The following is a 19,460-nucleotide window of genomic DNA, read 5'->3' on the forward strand; positions in this document are numbered from 1 at the left end:
TCCAAGGGCACTTTAGAATCAAAACTGCATGAACAATGTGTTTTGGTCACAGCAGCTTTGCTGATCCAAGTAATTGATGTAATGAGCATTTTTTGGTTCGGATGTCTTTCAGTAATATGACAATAAGAAAAGTTTTTTGCATCCTTTTAGTTTTTTCACATTTACATAATAAATGCAAATAAAACCCAGGATGTGCAAACTAACCTTATCACTTGTGTGGTTCCAGCTCCAGACAAGAACCCAGAAAACATCAGAGTTGAAGCTTCTGAACCAAATGAAATGGTGATGAAATGGGAGGTGAGGCATACATAACTGTCAGTGGTAATACCTGAAGCAGGTTCCCCTTTCAAGTGGCAGTTGCCAAAGCAGCATGGAATTAATCAGGGTATTGTTTTAATATCATTATATTGAAAGAGAAGTAACAGCTCTCTTGACTTTATCTCACTCCACCCCTGTTTTTTAGGGAATATTAGCAAATTCCATAGGTAGGATCCTTGATGCTTCTGAATTCAAAGGTAAAGTTGTTATTGACTTCAATGTGTTCTGGATTTATTCCCCTAGTTTAATTTTTGTTTCAAAAGGCAATTCTTTACATCTAACTGTGCAGGTTATTAAGAAACGTTAAGCACAGTGAGAATTCCCCAGAGTCTGTGCATCTTGCACACAAGAAAGTGCTTGAAATAATTGTGATCTTACCTTGCTCTGCCAGGGGATGGTTTACACACAGCTTCTGCCTTCCCAGCCTGCAGGTTTACAAATGGCACAGATCCCTTGGAAAAGAGAACATGAGCTTGGAGTTATACGTTAGGAACTAAAGGAATGAAGATAAAGACCTTAAAAATGTGTGTCAAAGGAATTGTGTAAAAGTCTTAAGGATGGGTTCCAGTGTTCAAATTCAGTGGCTTTTACATTTACAACTTCTGTGCCAACAGTTGAGAGAGATATATTCCTTCATTTAACACACATTTCAACAACTGTGGAAGGAAGCATATTTTTTTGTGTGTATCTGGAATTAAAGACAATTTACATGAGATTTACTTCTCAATCTGCCACTTCCAGCACAGAACAATAAATGTTTCCCCAGTGTGAATTCATGGTTTAAGCTATAATTACACCAAAAGGAGATAGTCCTCTGGATCTATTAACTTGGATTTGAGTGGGGATTTTTGCTGTATGACATGGACCAGGGTCAGGGAAGATGATCCTGCCTTGCAGAAGAAGGGCAGAGTGGTAGTAACCAACATGGCTGAGAAATGCTGCTGTGACCAGTGCTTCATGGAGCAGAGGACAAGCACCCTTCCCCGCCAGAAAGCCTGTAATCCACTGCTCAGACAGGGCAAAAGTACAGACTGAGACTGAAGGGAGAGAATGGGATGGACAGGCTTTGTGAAATCTTGTTGAATCCTTTAAATGTCGTAAACAGGATATTCGTTCATTTATGATGCTTCCTATATGCTTTTCAGAGGAAATACTAGACTCTGAACATGCTATTTCTGGCAGACAAAGGCTGCAAAATGATGTTAATCTGCCTATTTTGGATTAAGAGAACAGATAAGCATTAGTGACTAGCTTTTCAGCCAAGGATTTGCAGCATTAAGGCAGATCAAAACAAGAGCCCAGTAGCGCTGCAACTTAACTCCAAACAAGAAGTTCTTTTTCAGTAGGAATTTTGTACTTCACATTCTCTTGCAAATCCCATTCCCCAGCATCTTTGATGCTCCCAGTGGCACCAGTTAGAGAGCTGCCCAGTTCACCACAGTCATCCCAAAGCTTCCCATACCCTCAGAGCAGATAAGTGGCAACTTCTGCAGGTCCCCAAGGAGCACCAATGGGATATCACTTTCCCTTGTCACTTGCAAGCTGATGCCCTTTCATTTCAGACCTCTGTGTGCAACTTGGGTAGATATCAGTTGTTATAAATTCACTATGTACAATATATAATTAAAGTCTTACTAAAAATAGGCCATATATGTGGTGGGAAATACCCCCAGTTGTTTTAGTGCACTGAAATAACCCCCATCGGTTTTGGTAGTGCAAGTGACTAGTTAATTTTCTTAATTAAAGAAGTGCATTTTCAGAGCTATAAACTCAACTGGAGAATATCTCATGACAAGCCCTTGCTCTAAGTCTTGTAATATTTTATAAATTAATGTTAATTAGATGGTAGCCATGCTGTGATGAATTCTTCAGCTGATTGATAAAGAAGAGTAAGCACAGCAGCTGCATATTAGCTGTCCAGGCATAGTTTCAAGCATTTGGTGCCTATTTAGGACAAATGTAAATTTTAATGACCCAACTTGCTGTGCTACATAAAATTCTAAGTTAAAATGCAGATTTTAGCTGTACTGAAAGGCACATACAGCCTTATGCCAAAATAAGCCTTTCAGTTGTGCTGGAAGGCATGTGGTTTTACATCACACAGGAAGACAAAGGAAACTTGTGGCACAACAAAAAGTGATGCATGTAGTATGCAGAAATATGTCTACTGGCAATTAATCTGTTTTTAATTCAACTGTTTCTCTGCTTTTCACCTACCTTTCTCTTGAAGCCATGACATTTTTCTTCCAGTCATCTTAAAATGAACATGACAGTGAAAAGTTAAAGCTTTCTTTCCCCACCTTTCCCTCCTAATGTTGTAGCACACTCTTCAAAATTATTCCCCCCCCTCCTCTCAGCTGCTGTTTCATGATTAGTACAACAAAGGCAGACAGGATCTCTTTTAACTTCTTCCACAGCCATTGAAGCCCGTGGAGAGGAACGGGCCAGGGCTGGAGTACAAAGTCAGCTGGCGGCAGCGGGGAGTCGAGGCAGACTGGAATGAGGAGATGGTGAAGAAGCATTCTCTGACCCTAAGAAACACTCCCACTTTTGTGCCTTATGAGATCAAAGTCCAAGCAGTTAATAGTTTAGGATCAGGTCCTGAGCCAAATGTTACCATTGGGTATTCAGGAGAGGATGGTAAGTACTGGAAACTTTCGTGTACAAATATGATGGGGAGGGGTTGTTATAATGCAGAACATTTCGTTATGGAGTGATGGATTAGACAGCCCACAGCCAAAACTGTTTAAATGCCAGTGCTCAGTGTGATGGGCTACGTGAGAGGCAGCACAACTGATGCTAGGCGCTGTGGGTGCCAACTTGCTGGAGTCTGAGGGGCTTTTTGGAAAGGTCACTTGTGCTTTCATTAACCTCACTTGTTGGCTTAATCTGGATATTTGTTTGAAGGCCACAGTCCATAAGAAGTCTATGAAGTGTGGCAGCCTTTGTGTTGTACTGGGTGGGGAAAAAAATCTGTTGCTTGTGTGGGGCTGATTCAACAGTTTAACACTGTCAGAAGTGAAGTGCTCTGGCAAATAAGTAGAAGCACCCAGGTGCTGAGTGCTGTAAGTGAATTTGTAGATGATGACATGTTTTCACGTAAGCTGGATGTCATCTTATCCACTGAGTCCTTGAAGAATGGTTCCTCCTCTCCAGCTTGAGTTTCTGTCCAGTGGTTTTCAGTAGCTCCTAGTGGTACAGCTCCCCTGTGTCTCTGCAGAAGTCTTTCTCCACTGTAAAGCTTTCTTTTGGATCTACTAGTGCTCCAAGTCCCCTTCCTTAGTCTTGTCAGTGCCTGCCCACTTCTGATTTGTGACTCTGCCTGGCCCACAGTGCATCATCCAGACCAGATAAAGCAGAGAGGCTTTCTCCCTTTGCCACCTGTTTTTACAAACTAGATGCCCTGGGCTGCTGTGAAATCTCAGCAACTTATTGTGATACCCACCCATTGTATGTGATCTTTGAGCTACAGGTTCATGGTGGGCTTTAATAATCATGTCCTTCTAGGAGAAAGTGAAGGTGCAGGAAGATTGCCTGACTAATAGAACTAGTGCTGATGCCACACAGCATGCAACTGATAAGTCTGTGGTACACTGGATAATGTCCCAACCCAACATCTCTAGGCAGCAGCCTGGCTTCCCATGGTGTTTACTGCATGGCTAGAGAAGATATTTGAAGGACTGGAAATGTATACAGTAAAGAAATGCCAAGCCTCACTTTAGGAAGCAACCAAGTTAAGCACTAATACCACCCAAAAAAAAGGGTGTTTTTGTAGGAATTAAGGGTTTAAATCAGCAAGGGAGTAAAAACAGCATGGTGGCCAACTCGTGTGGGGCATTTGGTGATGTGATGGTGCATTTTCCCTTCCATCTAGTGTGTATGGCAGAAGAGATGGTGGACAGTAAGAAGAGAGAAAGAAGCCCCACAGTGTGATTATTTATGTGTTTGTGATGGATCTAATTTTATATCTATCAGTGGAAAATCTTCCTTGCAATTCAGTTGTCAATGGATCAAGGCCTCTTGTTTTTTTTTCCAAGCACTAGAATAGCTTTCTGTGTTGTGTAGTGATTAAAATCCTGGGGTTTAATGAGCTTAGTTGTAAAATTAAATTGATTATAAAAAACCCCTTTGCGATTGCCTTCTCCAGTGCTGTGTTAATAATTTCTTTTCCCATTCTTCTCACTGCTGTAAGCATTGCTTGAAACAGGAAATGGTAAATACTGGTGTGGAAATTCATGTGTCCCACTGCACCTGTATTCCAGCCCTCGGCAGAAAGCTCTGATATGGAAAAATAACGTTTATTGGCCCATTTCACCCACTGGATGCAGGTGGAATGGCTTTTTTCTTGCCTACAGTAAGACTGCATGATCTGCCACAGCTTGAGCTGGAAAGCCAAGCCCTGTGGCCATGAGCAGTGTGAAACTGAGCTCTTGTAAGTGTCTTTAATATGCGGCGCTTTTGTTCTTACAGTTCCAGACGCGGCTCCTTCTGGTGTCTCGGTGGATGTTGTGAACAGCACGCTGGTCAAAGTCTTCTGGTTTGGAATACCAAGGGACAGAGTTCGTGGACATTTGAGAGGCTATAAGGTTACACATTTCTCTTTAAATATTTGTGTATGGTTAACTGCTAAATGAATTCCAGAACAAGGGTAGATTGCAGTCTCTCGTTTCTGGGAGGGTGAGAGAATTCAGTGTCATGTTCAACCCCCTACAGTGTCATTTATCATGATCTCAATGCAGGTCAGTTGGTGGAAAACAAAAAGCATGCTGGATGGAAAAAGGCATCACCCGGAGAAACACTTCCTGACATTTGTAGGAGATAGGAACTATGGGATGATTCCTGGTCTGGAGCCCTTCAGTGAATTCCACTTGACTGTTTTGGCTTACAATGGTAAAGGAGATGGCCCGGAGAGCTCTCCAGTTGTGTTTGAAACTCCGGAAGGAGGTAAGAGAAAACAAGAATATGGGATGGAGAGACACAAATAGAAATTGTTCATGTAACTAGGCAAGTTGATTACCTGATTTCAAGTGGTTTTCAGATCCCCAGTGTTCGTAGAACCCTTCACTAGTAAGGGGGACTATAGATATTGAGCTAAGCCACATCCTCATTCAACTAGTATGAACAGAGACACACTTGTTCAATCTTTCTCTCTGAAAGCTAACCCTTGTATCTTCCAGTCCCTGAACAACCACGCTTTCTAAGAATCCTGAGCTTTGATAAGGACTCCATCACCCTATCATGGGGACTTCCCAAGAGAGCAAACGGCCACCTAACTGGCTACATTTTGCAATACCAGATAAGTATGTGCTTTTTCTTTACCGTGGTTTTAGAATTTCAGCATCATTAGTTAAAGAAAAAAAAGGAAAAAAGGGTGTTTCTGTGTGCACAGTTATTTAAAACAGATGCTGATGAGAAGGGTTGATCCCTATGACACATGAGCATGATGTGTTTGGAACTGCAATGTGCAGACAGCCTGCTAGAGGGCAGCCCAAAGTCATCTTCCAGAGCAAAAAGTTTGCATGTAACCTCATACTGCTGCCCTGCCCTATTCTACATTTATAGATTAACTCAATTATTTCATATTTGCAAACTCTACCTAGGGCAGTAGTTAAGAAGACCCATGAATTGCAGCTGCATTTTACTGAAGACAAGCTCATTCAATGCAAAATAATTTGTAATGAGAGCACTTCAGTCACATTTATTCAAATCTTCACGTTATATCAGTGAGCACCTCCTCCTTGTAGAATGCCCCAGCAGACAGGCAGACAACTGTTACCTGAGATGTGCTGTTGAGTAATCACAGGAAGAAACAACTAAATACCAGGGATATTTCATTCTTTCTTGTCTATGAAAGAATTGAGTAGCTGGAAAGAGACTTTGAGCAGATAGGCAAGAAGTGTAGGGCCCAGACTGTCACAGCACTAGCTGTGAGGTATGATGACAATTCAGAGTATTTTATATGCTCTTTGAGGATGTAACAGGATTAAACTGTGCCCTGTTTAATAAACAAACAAACAAACAACACTCCTAAAACAAAACAAAAGCCCCAAACTGTACTTCTCACTTATCTCTGCTGATAAACCCAGTTACCTTTGCAAGCAGGGGCTGGAGGCTGAATCTTCCCTTTGTTTTTGCTGACTATGGGCAGAGAGTATTTCTATTTAGGCAGTTTGAGAGTGGCAGCCCCTCCTTCAGCTGCCACCTGTGCCAAGGCAGAGCAGGGCAAAGCAGAACAGCCATCTGCTAACTTGCTTGCAAAAGTTTGCAGATGCTTGGAAGTAAAGCAAGACACAGTTCATATATATTGAATGATCTGGGAGACAGAAAACTTTAGCTCTCCCTCAGCATGTGCACATCTAGAATCAGAGGGCTTTTTAAGAACAATAATAGCTCACCAAGTAGTTGGGAGATTGGCATGGACAAGATAAATCCCATTTAAGTACTTGGCAGGAAGGTGAGATGTGTGTTTTCAGGCTCCATCCTTCCTGCTTACTGCAGAGTGTGCAGAACTGTTGACGACTCATTTCATGTAGCCTTTAGCTGCTGGATCTGACTCCGCTGCCTTTTGCCTTTCAGTAAATGAAACACATGAGTTCGGCCCCGTGAACGACATCAGCGTCGCCAACCGCTCCACGCTGAGCTGGAGGCTGACAGGTCTCAGCCCCAGCACCAAGTACAAGTTCTATGTCAAGGCTTGTACAGTCAAAGGCTGTGGGAAGCCAGCCACAGAAGAAGGACTAACAATGGCTCAAGGGAGTAAGTTAATAGGCAATATGTTTTTGTGTGGGGAAGCTCCAACAATAATGGAGAAGTCTATTGAGAATATTCCAGGCTTGACATGTCCTTTGTAATGAGGGGAAGTAAATTTGGTTTTCTTTCCATGAGAACAATCAATGAGCTTTTTAATGTGACCATGCAGCTCTTCAGAGAAGTAGAGCTTATCTGTTTCATTTTGCTCTACAGTGCTGTGTTTTTCTTCCCACTGACCGACTCTTTGAGCTGTACCTGAATAAGTGAAATGCATTTAGTCATGAACAGCACATTGAAGATTTAGATAACCTGCTATCAGTAATGTAATGAAAACAAATGCTGCCCTTGCATGGAGTTGCAACGTTAGAGGCAGGTATTTGACATGAAAAATGCAGACAACTGCAGCACATTTGATCCATTATTTCATCAGAGACTGGCAGTGAGCGTTTGTGTGCCACTTCCAGCTTGTCCTAAAACACTGATGTTCAGTGATTTAAGGGAAAATCGCAAGCATTGTGTGATAGTTCATCCTTCAAGTTCAGCTGAAATGAAATGAAATGTAATGTACTGTGCTCAGCAAGTCTGCAAACTCTACAACGCTGAGGAACAAATCCTTGCTGTTCACCAGAAACCCTTCCAAATTGCAGAATCTCTTCAGCTACTGGTAAAACAAGTTGAAAGTACTTGAAACTCATCACATCCCAGTTCAGGGTCCAATCATGAACTATCATCCATTTTCTCAAGTAGGGAAACTCTTTCTCAGCTGCCTTGTAACCTCCAGGCTGTCTCCAGTGCACAAGTACTCCCCTGGTAGTAACTATTAATCCATCAGGGTGGTTTAAAATTTATTCTTCACTAAGGAAAGTGCAAGATCTTTTTAATTTATCTTCAAGCTAAAAATATATGATTTCACCTCATTAGTTCCCTTCTCTGGCCTTCATTGGGCAGCCAGAATAATGTGTTTTGGCTGCTTGAAAGTCAGTAACTTCTTTGAATAACCTTGTCAGGTGTTATGAAATGCAATCCCTGCCTGATGTATTTAAAAGGATGATAATGTTGCCATTCATTTTGTTCTTGTTCTCTTTTTTTCCTAAGACTTTTTCAGCAGTGGCACCATCTGACTCTTGCAAAAGGCTTGTAGAGTAATGTGGTCTAATTAATACAAGCCGCAAGGGTCCAGTTCTACGATTAATGTGTGCTCCTTGCTGGTTTGCAAGCCACCCGAAATTAGGACACTGCATCTGTCACTGAGAAGCCATTAGAGTTTTGTGTTATTATTTGCTGGTTAAATCATTCAGACATTTTTCAACTAAACATGACAGACTGGGGGAAAAAAAAACCCATCAAAACACTCTTTTCAGTGACCTTGGTGGGTTCTTAAGCTGTGATATGGGAAGAGAGGTGATTGCTCAAAATTAGAACAATCTCTCTTTTTGAAGAAAGGGAGTGATTGGAAAAGTCAAAGTTTATAATTTAGAATGACCCACACAAATGGCAGATATAAAGTGTGCTGCCCTCTGAAATGAAACTCTCTGACAGAGCACTCCCAAGATTCTTTGGGTTTTGATTCAGTGATTCTATATCCACTATGTTCCAGTTTTAGTAATAAAATCATAAAGCTCTCATTGTTCATTTGAAGGCTTTGAATAGCTTCCATTGCTGTAACAGAGCTTTTGCAGGCTATACCATGGATATTTCAGAATGTCAGCATATGTTCTACCAGGAAAGTGGAGATGTTGAGGTAGAAGCTATGGATTCATTCATGTTTTATCATTGATATACTTGATCTGCATCACTGCTATAGATTTCATTTATTTGCAGTTATCCCTGCTACTGTAGATGGAATCAGTAAGAAAAGTCAGTCTCCTTTTTTAATAAGTACATATGTGAGTATGCACATATCACAGCCAAAGCCAAGTCTGCACAGGGAAAATTGTTGTGCTCTAAATGGCAATTTTGCCAGCTTCTAATTTATGTGCAACCTGTTTCCTGATGATGAGTTTGCGATGGCATGAATGACTGAATTCAGTAAAGAGAATTTCTCTCAATTAAATAACTCCCCAAAGAGATAAATGGGTAGTTCATACCCTTTCTCTAGAAATGCAACATCTTCCTCTGTGAATGGACCATTCAGGTTTGTGTTTTTGTCAGGAGTAGCACATTCCTTTGGATTAGCAACACTTTACCAAAAGGTCAGTGAGTCGATACTGATCGTAAAAGACCATCTCATGCTCACATCTCTATTTCTTCTTTCTGCAGTGGAGCAGTGCCATTCTCTGCTTGTCTGACAGCAGTGAGAATTGAGCCCTCTGCTCTGAAGTCCATAGAGTCAATTAACAGAGGAAAACCCACACTGTAATATTTGTGTCTCAGATCAAATGCAGGCCCATTGGAATGAATGTGAAACAGTTGGTAGGCAATGTAACAGCTATCGTTTATACTGTCCTTGTTGCATGATCCAACAGGGCTGGCATTAGCAGCTGATAAAAGGACAAGGAAAGAAAAAGCCTCTTTCTTATGGAAGATCTTAAATCCAAAATAAGTCAGATATGAAACACCGATGTACAACTAAAGGTCTTTACCAGTTGTTGGTAAAATAATGTGGACAATCACGAAGAAACTAAGCAGGAAGGTATTTGCATTGTACTGCAAAATACATAAGTGTTGTGGTTTTGTTCCACAGAAGAAGGTATATACTGTCTTTAGAAAATGATTTTCATCCCCAACTTTCCATTTTCAGGCAATAGTTCTTAAATGACCTACAAACTAGTTATGCTTCCCCTTGAAAATGTTGATTTCCAAACAGCCATTAGCCTTCAGAAGCATAACACAAAATAACCCTCTTAAGTAAGTGAAAACATTAATTTAATATAGCAGCCTCCCTTGAACACAAAGCTTCTTTTGATCCAGAGCTACCAGTGTTTCTGGAGGATTACTAAACACGTATTACATGTTGAGAATTATTACTATGTGTCCAGAAATTCAAGCTTTAATGAAAAATTCATCCAGAGGAAGCTGTACGGCTGTAGTTTTATTCTCCAGAGAAACCAGAGTATAGAAGTTCACCAGTTTCATTATATTTCAGTGGCAATTGGTATGTAACTCCCACAGGCTTTTATAAAAAATCTTAGCCAGAGGGTGCTAACCTTCATGACACACCATGAGATGAGGAGAGTAACCATTTGTTATAAAATATATGGGTTTAGTTCTTTTTTGCCACAAGCACAGTGAAAACAACTGCCTTAGCCATATGTAAGCATTGGTGGTGTTACCAGCAATCCCCCCCCAAATATGTCCTATTTGCTCACAATCAAGGCAATCTGATGACATCTTGATGAAAAGTGCCTTTTTCTGCCACAAGAGAGCTAAGGAGAAGCAGTAAGAGATAAAGCTGTAGCCTGGCTTCTTGTCCGAGCTCATATTTCTCCTGCAAATGGCAATCAGTACAAATAGATGAGCACTAACTCACCTGTAAGTTCTTCTCAACAGACTTTACATACAACAGGTTTACTAATCTCTGTAACTTAACACATTCCCAGTATAGCATGAATCACCTCCTGCATTGAAAACACCAGTGATCCATATTTATGCACTTTTAATAGCCAGGCAGTAGGGAAAAGCTATTGAAAGTTCAGCTTTGCATTGATTGCAGCAGATGTATTTAGCCAGGTTTAGTTATAAATTAAGATGTTGCCCACAATTAGTATTTAGCTGTTAGACTGACAGCTTGTGCTTTTTATATAAGTGTGTTTTATAACAGCTGTGCTAACTTTGGGGGATCTAGCACTCTTGTAAGTCTGTGGGGGCAGTTTAGATTGTTTTTTCCCTTTATACCATAAGCTTCTATAAAAAATGTGTGTTCTGTTGTTCTCATAAATCTTGAAGCCCGGTAGGAATATTGTAAAATTGCAGTTCAGTGTTTAATGCTCATGTGAGTCCCATGGTAAGGCTGATAAATAGTGGGGTAAGATGAGAAGTGCTGGTGATATGACTTTATTACTAATGCCTCTTCTCCCTTATTGTAGATTAAAAACCTAACCCAACTGCTTTCAATTTTCTGAAGCTAATTTCTGCAGCTCACTGACCTTTCAGTATGTGGAGCTTTTCCTTATCTGTGTATCTTTGCTGTTATTTTTCAGGATGCTACACTGCTTTTTCTATGCCAGCCACCAAACTTGCCCCAATTAGCGGTGCTTTCTCCTCTGTAGGTGCTATGTTGAGTGTGTAACACAGACCAGAAAGAAATTGCATGGAAAGAAACCTCATAATCATCCATCACTGGACACCTGTACCGTGTTTTAGAGCAAAAAGTTCGTGTAGTGATGTTAAACAGCCTGGAAAGCCAGTGCTAAAGCCCCAGTCCCAAGTCAGGTTAGGCTCAAACCCTCATTCCAGATGTGTCCCAGCCCTGCACTGCTCACTGCGGCTGCCCCAGGGGCTGATAAGCTGAGCCATAACCTGGGAGAAAAGGGTTATTTTTCAGCCTTATCAGTTTCCCTTTCTGCTTCTGTAAAGAGCTGATTGCTCAAAAAGAAGAGGCTGGCACAAGCTGGAAATGAATAGGTGGTAGATACTGATTGAGTTGGTAACCTCAGCCGTGAGTTATCGTTCAGCATTTTGCTCACCAGGAATTGGGGAGAAATGCTTCCTGAGGAGACTTGTGTTGTGTCCACGTTGGGCCATGTGGTTATCACGTCATGCACAACTGTTCTATGGTACCTAATACACAATGCCTTGAAGGTTCACATTCGTTCTTGTTGCTTTACGGGTCATGCTTCTATTAAATACATTTTTCCCGATGCCTTGATTTTAGAACATGTAATTAAATATACCTGAGGTATCCTGTTGCTTAATTTTCAGGCTGATTAAAAGGTATTGCTTAATTTTGCATACTTCATTTAGCAAAAATTACTGATAGATGGATTAATTTATGCTAATAAACTGTGCTTCAGTATCAGCAGTATTTCAGCTGTATGTGTTCTCTCCGGGTCCCAATGGTCTACTAATTTAACTGCTTATTATCATACATGTATAGCTGCCTTGAAGAACTGATCTTGAACTGCTGCTTTGATTGTGCTTGGATTCATCTTAATCTTTTTTTTCCCCCCCCTTCAGCTGTCAACTAAGCCTTAATCTCTGAAAGCTTCTTGCTTTGCTTGTTTACTAGTTTAAGTATTAGCGAGCCTTGTTTTGCTGTCAGTGTTAATTGGTCAAGTAGTTTTCAAATTATACTGTGTGTTCAGTCCATAGATAACTTGGAATTAAACAAGTGAATTAGGCAGCTGAACACAGTTAAAAGGTATATTTATTTAAAGTGCAGCCATCCCTCCTAAATTTCTGTCCTACCATCGAGGGCAGGCACATTCCTGTGCTGTATCCCTAGAGACTAGTGATGCTCAGTGTCAACATGCAGCTCTAAATTTGCTTTTCCTCTTCAGGCACTGATTGCTAACTTCTGTAGGTGTCCTTCTTAGTGTTATCCACAAATACTGTTTAAAAAAGTTGTTTAATCCCTTGCAATACACAGAAATGCAGGCTCTAAAGCTAGGGCTACTGAAATTTCCCTTCTACCTCTTAATCAAATAAAAAAGTAATCAGGAGTATTTAAATGCCTATATATCAATTTAAACCCCAACTTCAGCTGTATCTAAACCAGTGCTTTTTGCAGGCCTTGTGGAATTTCAAAGGACAAGGAAAATCACCATCAGGAGAAAAATGAGTACAAATCCCAGTGTTAATTTTTTCAATGAAACACATAAGAATCCATTTCCAGATAACAAGCTGTCGGTGCTTCCCTGCTGAGTTCAGTTCAATGGGAGAAGCATCAAACCCCAGATTATCTAGACAAAGCAAGCCCATTTTCAAGTTGTAATTTTTTTAAGCACTCATTAGTTAAGGCAGATCCATAATCCCCCATCAATATTAACTTCCATCCTGGGAAATGTACAACCCCCTTCATAAACATGGGGATTACTCCAGTCTGCTGTTTGTTTTAGCTGATGGAATATTAAAATTCAAATAGGGAAAAATGTTTTCTTTTGCTTTACTGGCTGCTTTTGCAAAACAGATTATCTGCTGACAGATATTAAAAACCCAACCCCCTTGTGTGTCATGTTTGTGTGTTATTTATGTTGTTTGTAACTGCATTTCACAGGCCCTGGTGTTCAGTGAATGCCATTAATCGATATGACTTTGGATATGTGCATTCCGTAGGTAAAGGGATCGGCAAGATTTCAGAAGCAGTAAAGCCCACCCAAAAGTTTCACCCCATTGAGGCACTTGAGCCTGGAACTGAGTATACAGTTCGTCTAGTGACTAAGAATTGGGTTGATAACAATAGCATTTTTGAAGATGTAATTGAGACGAGGGGGAGAGGTGAGACATGAAACCCTTCCGAGGTGATAAAGATTTGTTTTGAATGTAAATAAATGTTGAGGCTTCATCTTTTGTTATTCAGTGGAAATGTACCAAAATCATCATCTTATTCTGTGGTTTTTAAGCTGACCCTTGCAGTTGAATCCCACGGGAGTATAAATGTGGCTCTGGGATGAGAACTGTGCTTTACTTGAAGCACAATAGCCTGGAACAAATGATTACAAACCTTTACGAACCAGTTTTGCCTCCTGTGTGATTTGGAGAGGGTAGTGCTGTGATATAATCCACTCAGTGTGCCAGTCCAGTGGTTTGCATGTGTCAGGTGCACTTTTAACTCCATTTCTTTCGCAAAACTGCTTTTGCATGAGAGGCTTTAACAATTCTCTGTTCAGCTCTCCTAGTTGGCATTAATCCATTGAGTCAACTGCTCTCTCAGCATTCCCTTTCCAAAATGGCTGTATTGTGCCCTGTAGACTGTGCATGCCCCTTAAGTCTGAAATTTCATGCTCTGGACATATTTCTGTCTTGCATTTCTTTTAAGTTGAACACAATAAGTAGTGATAGACTGATTCAATTAGGATCCAGTGAAGAACATGTTATATAGTCATGTTATAGTAGGGTGATGCCCTTTTCCTCTGATTAATTTTCTTCTTTTTTACTCCTCTCCTGTCTCCCCAAGCCTATGCTGGCATTTACGATGGAATTTCCACCCAGGGGTGGTTTATTGGACTGATGTGTGCCATCGCTTTGCTCACCCTGCTGCTGCTAACTGTTTGCTTTGTCAGAAGAAATAAAGGAGGAAAATATTCAGGTAAATGGATTTATTGTCCTTTTGCTATCTTCACATGTTAATAACAAGCATCCTTCAGTCTTTTATCTCTGGAGGCTGCAAAGCCTCAAGCAGAAACATCCAATTAGGGTTTGTAGCTTTTGATAAATATCTGCAGAACGAGTTCTAATGAATGTAAGTGAAGCTGTGCTCTCTGGGTGAGAGTGCTGTGTGCTGGTCAGAGATCTTGCTAAGGCCTTTGATAGTGCTCGTTGATTCTTCCATTATTTATTCCAGCTGTAGAGTCAGAGTCCTTCACCAGCTGCACCTCTGAGCCTCCATTGGCAGGGCTACCTGCTCGCTTCCCACCTGATAACTGCTACTTGACACACTGACACAGCTGCTGTGGGTAGCCAAACTGCTTAACAATACAATATTTTACCAGCAGTGATTCTGTAGCTTTCAAATCAATGAGTAAAGATTTAAATACATCTGTTGAAGTATAAATCTAGCTGCCTGGAGAAATGGTAGATGCCCCAACCCTGGAAACGTTCAAGGTCAGGTTAGACAGAGCTCTGAGTAACCTGATCTAGTTGAAGATGTCCCTACTCTTTGCTGAGGTTGGACTAGATAGCCTTTAAAGGTCCCTTCCAACCCAAACCATTCTGTGAACACACTTGCTAACTTTCTTGAGAATGGCCCCAAACCCTTTGATGGGAGCATGTTGATTGTGCCCAGCCAGATGTGCAGAACAAGCTACTGCCCCCCAGGTCAGGCTGTAGGTAATGGCAGGAGGTTTTCCCATTGCACTTGGGAAAAGAGAAGTCCATAGCGGAACACAGCATACAGATCTGTGCTTTGTTTCATTTGTACAGTGAAAGAAAAAGAAGATTTGCATCCAGATCCCGAAGCTCAATCAATAAAAGATGAAATCTTTGGGGAATATAGGTAAATAGGACCTGCTTTAACAAGCATTTGTGTTGGTTGGGGTTTTGTTTGTTTTCAGCTGTCATCGTTCTTTAGGATGTTTTTATAACATGTAATTAATGCTGTTCTTCATTTTCAAAGCAAACCCCATGGGAGTGGATAATAGTAGGCATATAAAGGTATATCCAGTATATTTAAATCCATCCAAATTGGGATATAATTAAATGTCAATGTATCAGTGGTTATTTTTCACCTTTTTTTTTTAACTGGCATAGTATGAATAATGTAAATATATATGATAATCTGGGTTCTGGCTGTAATGCCCATTGAAGACAATAGCAAGACTTTTATGTCTTCAGTGGGTTTCTGAAACCCAGTCAGGCTCAAATCATCAAAGTTGGGGAATATTCATTTTGTGGAAGAAAACAAAGAAAACTTTGAAATCCAGTAGGAGATGGCAAAGCCACAACCAAGCCTCACTACAGAGGTTTCTGTAGGAGAACTGAAGTAATCACTTTGGCTCAAATAGCTAAAGCTTACAATATTATAGAACTGTGGTATACATCATTACAAGTGCCATGCTGGAAAATTAGTGTCACTGGCCTTAAAGGCATAAATTTTCAGTTGGAATTCCACTAATATATACTACATTATTTGTACTGGAATGGGGGCTTTTTTTTTCTGCATAATTTCATCTTTATTTAATTTTTAATGCTTTCTAATGGGACAAATATTTAGAAAGGTAAGAAAGTCCTGAGGTTAATAACTTTGACCCCCTCCTTTCCTCCCCTGTCCCCCAAACTCCAAACTTGTCTTTCTTTAATAAACAGACACTTCATGTGCAGGAAAGTAGCAAATATTTTTACTGGCCTGATTATACACAGTATTGATTGTATGCTGAAGAGGTAGAGTTCAGGTGCATTTCTCTGTCCTTCCTTAGAGAACATTACCTGAGCTTTGACACTGAGTTGGCATCAGCAAGGGCTGTAATTGAGTAATTATGTACCTAGTTCAGAGGCCTCATTTTTATTTTGCCTAAGTCTTTTAATCTAGATTCCCAATCTCCCCCCACCCCAAAAGTCATGTTCAGTCAGGCTGCTTCGGTTCTTCTCTGGTGCCATTAGGAGAAGTGGCCAGTGGGGTTTCCTTTTTCCCTGAATTTGGGTGATGGGTCTGTCCTTTTTCATGACATTGCTGTTGGACATAGACTGCATATGAGCAAATACAGTCTGCTTCTGCTTTTGTTTCCCTGTTTCTCCCCTTTAGGAGGGAGAAACTTCATCACTTAGAGTAAGATAACAGCAGAACAAATGAAAAAAAGGGAGAAAATCCCCTATATTAGTCACCTAAAGTCAGACAAGTGCTGACAAAGCAGTGACATATAACCTCCTGCTGATGCCTCATCCCAGGACTTTACAGCAGTTTACCCACCCTTCTCAAAAGGAATATGAAATGAAACAGGCCTTGAATATTGCCCACTGGTTTGTAATGTGAAAATGTCTCTTTCTGTAAGGTGCCAAAGACTTGACACTGGCACTAATCACAGGAACAGATCCCTCAAATCCCTTCCAGCATTTCCTTCTCCTTCCCCTTCACGTTCTGTCCATTCCCCTGCCTGTCCAAGGCAAAGAGGAAAAACAAAACCCAAAATGCACATGTGATTTTCAGTGATGCTTTAGCCAGTTCCATCGTTGTAAGAATCACAAAATCACACTAGTGGGGAACTCAGGTTGGTGTGCATGACCTGTTGGAGGTGCCCCAGACCAAACAGGACTCAGTAGAGTCAGGTCATTCTCAGTGTACAACCCACATAGAAATGTTTCCCTTAGCTCTTCCCTCTTGCTGCTTTCTTGCACAATAAAAGAGCAGTTTGCTTGCAATTAAAAGCAAGATTTTTGGAAAGGCTTTTCTTTGTTTTGTAGTGACAGCGATGAAAAGCCGCTGAAAGGCAGCCTCCAGTCAATTAACGGGGACATTAAAGCCACTGAAAGTGCTGATAGTCTGGTAGATTATGGAGAAGGGGAGCATGGGATGTTCAATGAAGATGGTTCATTTATTGGAGCTTATTCTGGATCTAAGGAAAAAGGATCAGTGGAAAGCACTGGGAGTTCTACAGCAACTTTTCCTCTCCACGCCTAAAAACGTTAGCAGGAATGATTTGTGTTTAATTGTGATATTTATCTTGATTAGTACTCCACAGTTACCACATGTGATTGGAAGCAGGTTGCCAATTGAACCAGGCAGGAACCTGACATCCAGGTAACACAAAAAGAAGTCACTGCCACTAAAAGATGATTGTCCATCCGATTTTCTAGGTGTTTCCTTCTAATTAAAACATAACAAATAATTCCTTACCATACAAAGTGTCTGACTGAGTCTTACCAAACCAGAATTGCTCAGTGTTACATCTGTATACTGACCTGCTATGCCATGTGTTTCTTAGGTTTGGAATATGTTTCTCTGTATGGTATATTTTTTCCTGTATGGCTGTCATTGCTTTGTACACACATTTATATGTGGTATCCCTTCATGTACCGTGGCCTCGGATTTGTAGAGGTTATAACAAGACAAGAAAGCCAAACGAAGCCAACAGGTTACTCTGCAAAGTGACACGATGCATCCTGCTGAGAAAAATGGTCTTTTACAATACTGGAGAAATATATTCTATAATTGTTCATAAAGAAATAAACTCCTCTGCTTCTGAGACTCTAAAATGATATTAGTAGTTGCAGCTGACTGCAATTGCCAATACTTAGAGATGCAACTTTACCCACAGAAGAATTGCTCTTAAAAGCCCAAGCTCCGGCCCTGTGGCTGATCTGCTGCCCAGTAGCTGGCACTATTTCCTTAACTAAGTTAAGCTGCAGTAACTCCTGTGGCTAGGCAAAACAGGGTTCCCATCTGCCATTGTCAGAAAGTGTTTTTGTTTGTTTTCCCAAGTCTCTGCAAGCTGCATTTCTAAGCAAAATGCTTGTTGCCTGTCTCATATCTGTATATTTGTGCGCTAGCCTGCATTTCATGGAGACGTTGTACATATGATATTAATATTGACACGAGTGAATATCAGCCTTGTTCTGTTTGGAAATGGGACACGTTGCTAGCATGAGTCTGTAGAGCTGTGTAGGAATGAATAGAATTGCTTCTCAATAGGAGTTTGGACTGGCAAAACTAGTTTTCAGAAGGAGTTGTGTGTAGAGCAGTCATATACATCCCACATCTTTCCAGTACCACGTAAAAGAAACCTACCTGACTTTCAAGAGATCATTTCTTTTCAAGCTATTCGTTGCTAAATAAACAAAAGTGAAAGCAAAGAGAAAATATTATGATATAGTTCCTTCTCTGTTTTGAACACTGGTTTGAATCCGGTTCTTTGCCTCTCCAACACTAACTCAGCAAAGCTGTACAGCACATTTTTTTGGTCTTTCTGTATTTTAATCTCCTGATTTTCTTTAAAAGCATTTTTAATTCAAATGTGCTTATTTGAGTACAGTAGCACTATGTCTTCATTTCTTGTTGCACTTACAAGTGACTTTCACTTCAAATAAAGTGTTTTTTGTGTAGTTACTGCAGGAGGAATAGATCCTAAAAGCCATTTTGCATCGTGACAGTAATTGGGCAAATGCCTGCAGTGGCTCCTTCATGGTCTGCAGTACTTCAATGCAAGAAAGAGAAAAAGGAAGATTTACTTGTCTGGTAACAAGTTTCTAGTAATGGCTACAATTAAGACCTGTGAGTTGCCCACACAAATACCTGTTTGGATGCAGCTCACCTTATGCTTGGGCTCCTCTCCAGCTCTTGTGCATATCTGCTCCTCTTTTTTAACTTGTCAGGGCCTTTCATATAGCCTCTCTTTGTGAAAAGCAAAAACCCCAAACCTCCGGTGATGCCGTGTGTGTGAGTATAAAAAGATGACTGGACTTCTGCCCTGAGTGCAAAATCACTCCATGTAAGTGACCCAAGTCGTTCACCTTTTATTATTTACAAAGTTTGTTTTTCTGTATTTCACTCAATTGAAATGCTGAAAGGCTCCAAAGCCACTTTCATCCTTTGAGAAGTCTTCATTTTAAAAAGAAGGTAGTGCAGGACTGGAGAAATGTGAAAATTGGCATCTCATCAACAGAGACCTTTCCCACTAGGATCTTTATCTGCTGACTCTTGTCTGCTGCAGCCCAAAGCAGATAAAATCTAAGAAGTGATTAGGCTTGTGACAACCTTTGTGTCAAGCTTCGGGCTGTTTTTAATGTATTTCCTTTAGGTGTTATCTGTCTTAGGGAATGATCAAGGGCCTTTGAAATAGGAACAAAATCAGACAATGAAATTT

The 19,460-nt window shown here is 40.6% G+C and overlaps 1 protein-coding gene across 2 annotated transcripts in view; it reads left to right on the forward strand.

Annotated features, from left to right (window-relative positions):
* CHL1 (cell adhesion molecule L1 like) overlaps nucleotides 1-18,492 on the forward strand; it is a 128,773-nt gene extending 110,281 nt beyond the window's left edge. Inside the window, exons 19-28 of one of the 2 annotated variants that reach the window (XM_062008725.1) lie at nucleotides 227-297; nucleotides 2,736-2,958; nucleotides 4,789-4,904; nucleotides 5,058-5,262; nucleotides 5,496-5,618; nucleotides 6,895-7,074; nucleotides 13,282-13,443; nucleotides 14,123-14,254; nucleotides 15,088-15,160; nucleotides 17,062-18,492. In XM_062008725.1, the coding sequence (XP_061864709.1) occupies nucleotides 227-297; nucleotides 2,736-2,958; nucleotides 4,789-4,904; nucleotides 5,058-5,262; nucleotides 5,496-5,618; nucleotides 6,895-7,074; nucleotides 13,282-13,443; nucleotides 14,123-14,254; nucleotides 15,088-15,160; nucleotides 17,062-17,278 (1,502 nt within the window). In that variant the 3' untranslated portion in view covers nucleotides 17,279-18,492. The remainder of the gene's footprint in view (nucleotides 1-226; nucleotides 298-2,735; nucleotides 2,959-4,788; nucleotides 4,905-5,057; nucleotides 5,263-5,495; nucleotides 5,619-6,894; nucleotides 7,075-13,281; nucleotides 13,444-14,122; nucleotides 14,255-15,087; nucleotides 15,161-17,061) is intronic. The other variant, XM_062008726.1, reaches the window with a different exon arrangement.
* Nucleotides 18,493-19,460: the final 968 nt, after the last annotated feature.

Source organism: Colius striatus, chromosome 15 (genome assembly GCF_028858725.1).
Source record: "Colius striatus isolate bColStr4 chromosome 15, bColStr4.1.hap1, whole genome shotgun sequence".
Classification (NCBI taxonomy): Eukaryota; Metazoa; Chordata; class Aves; order Coliiformes; family Coliidae; genus Colius; species Colius striatus.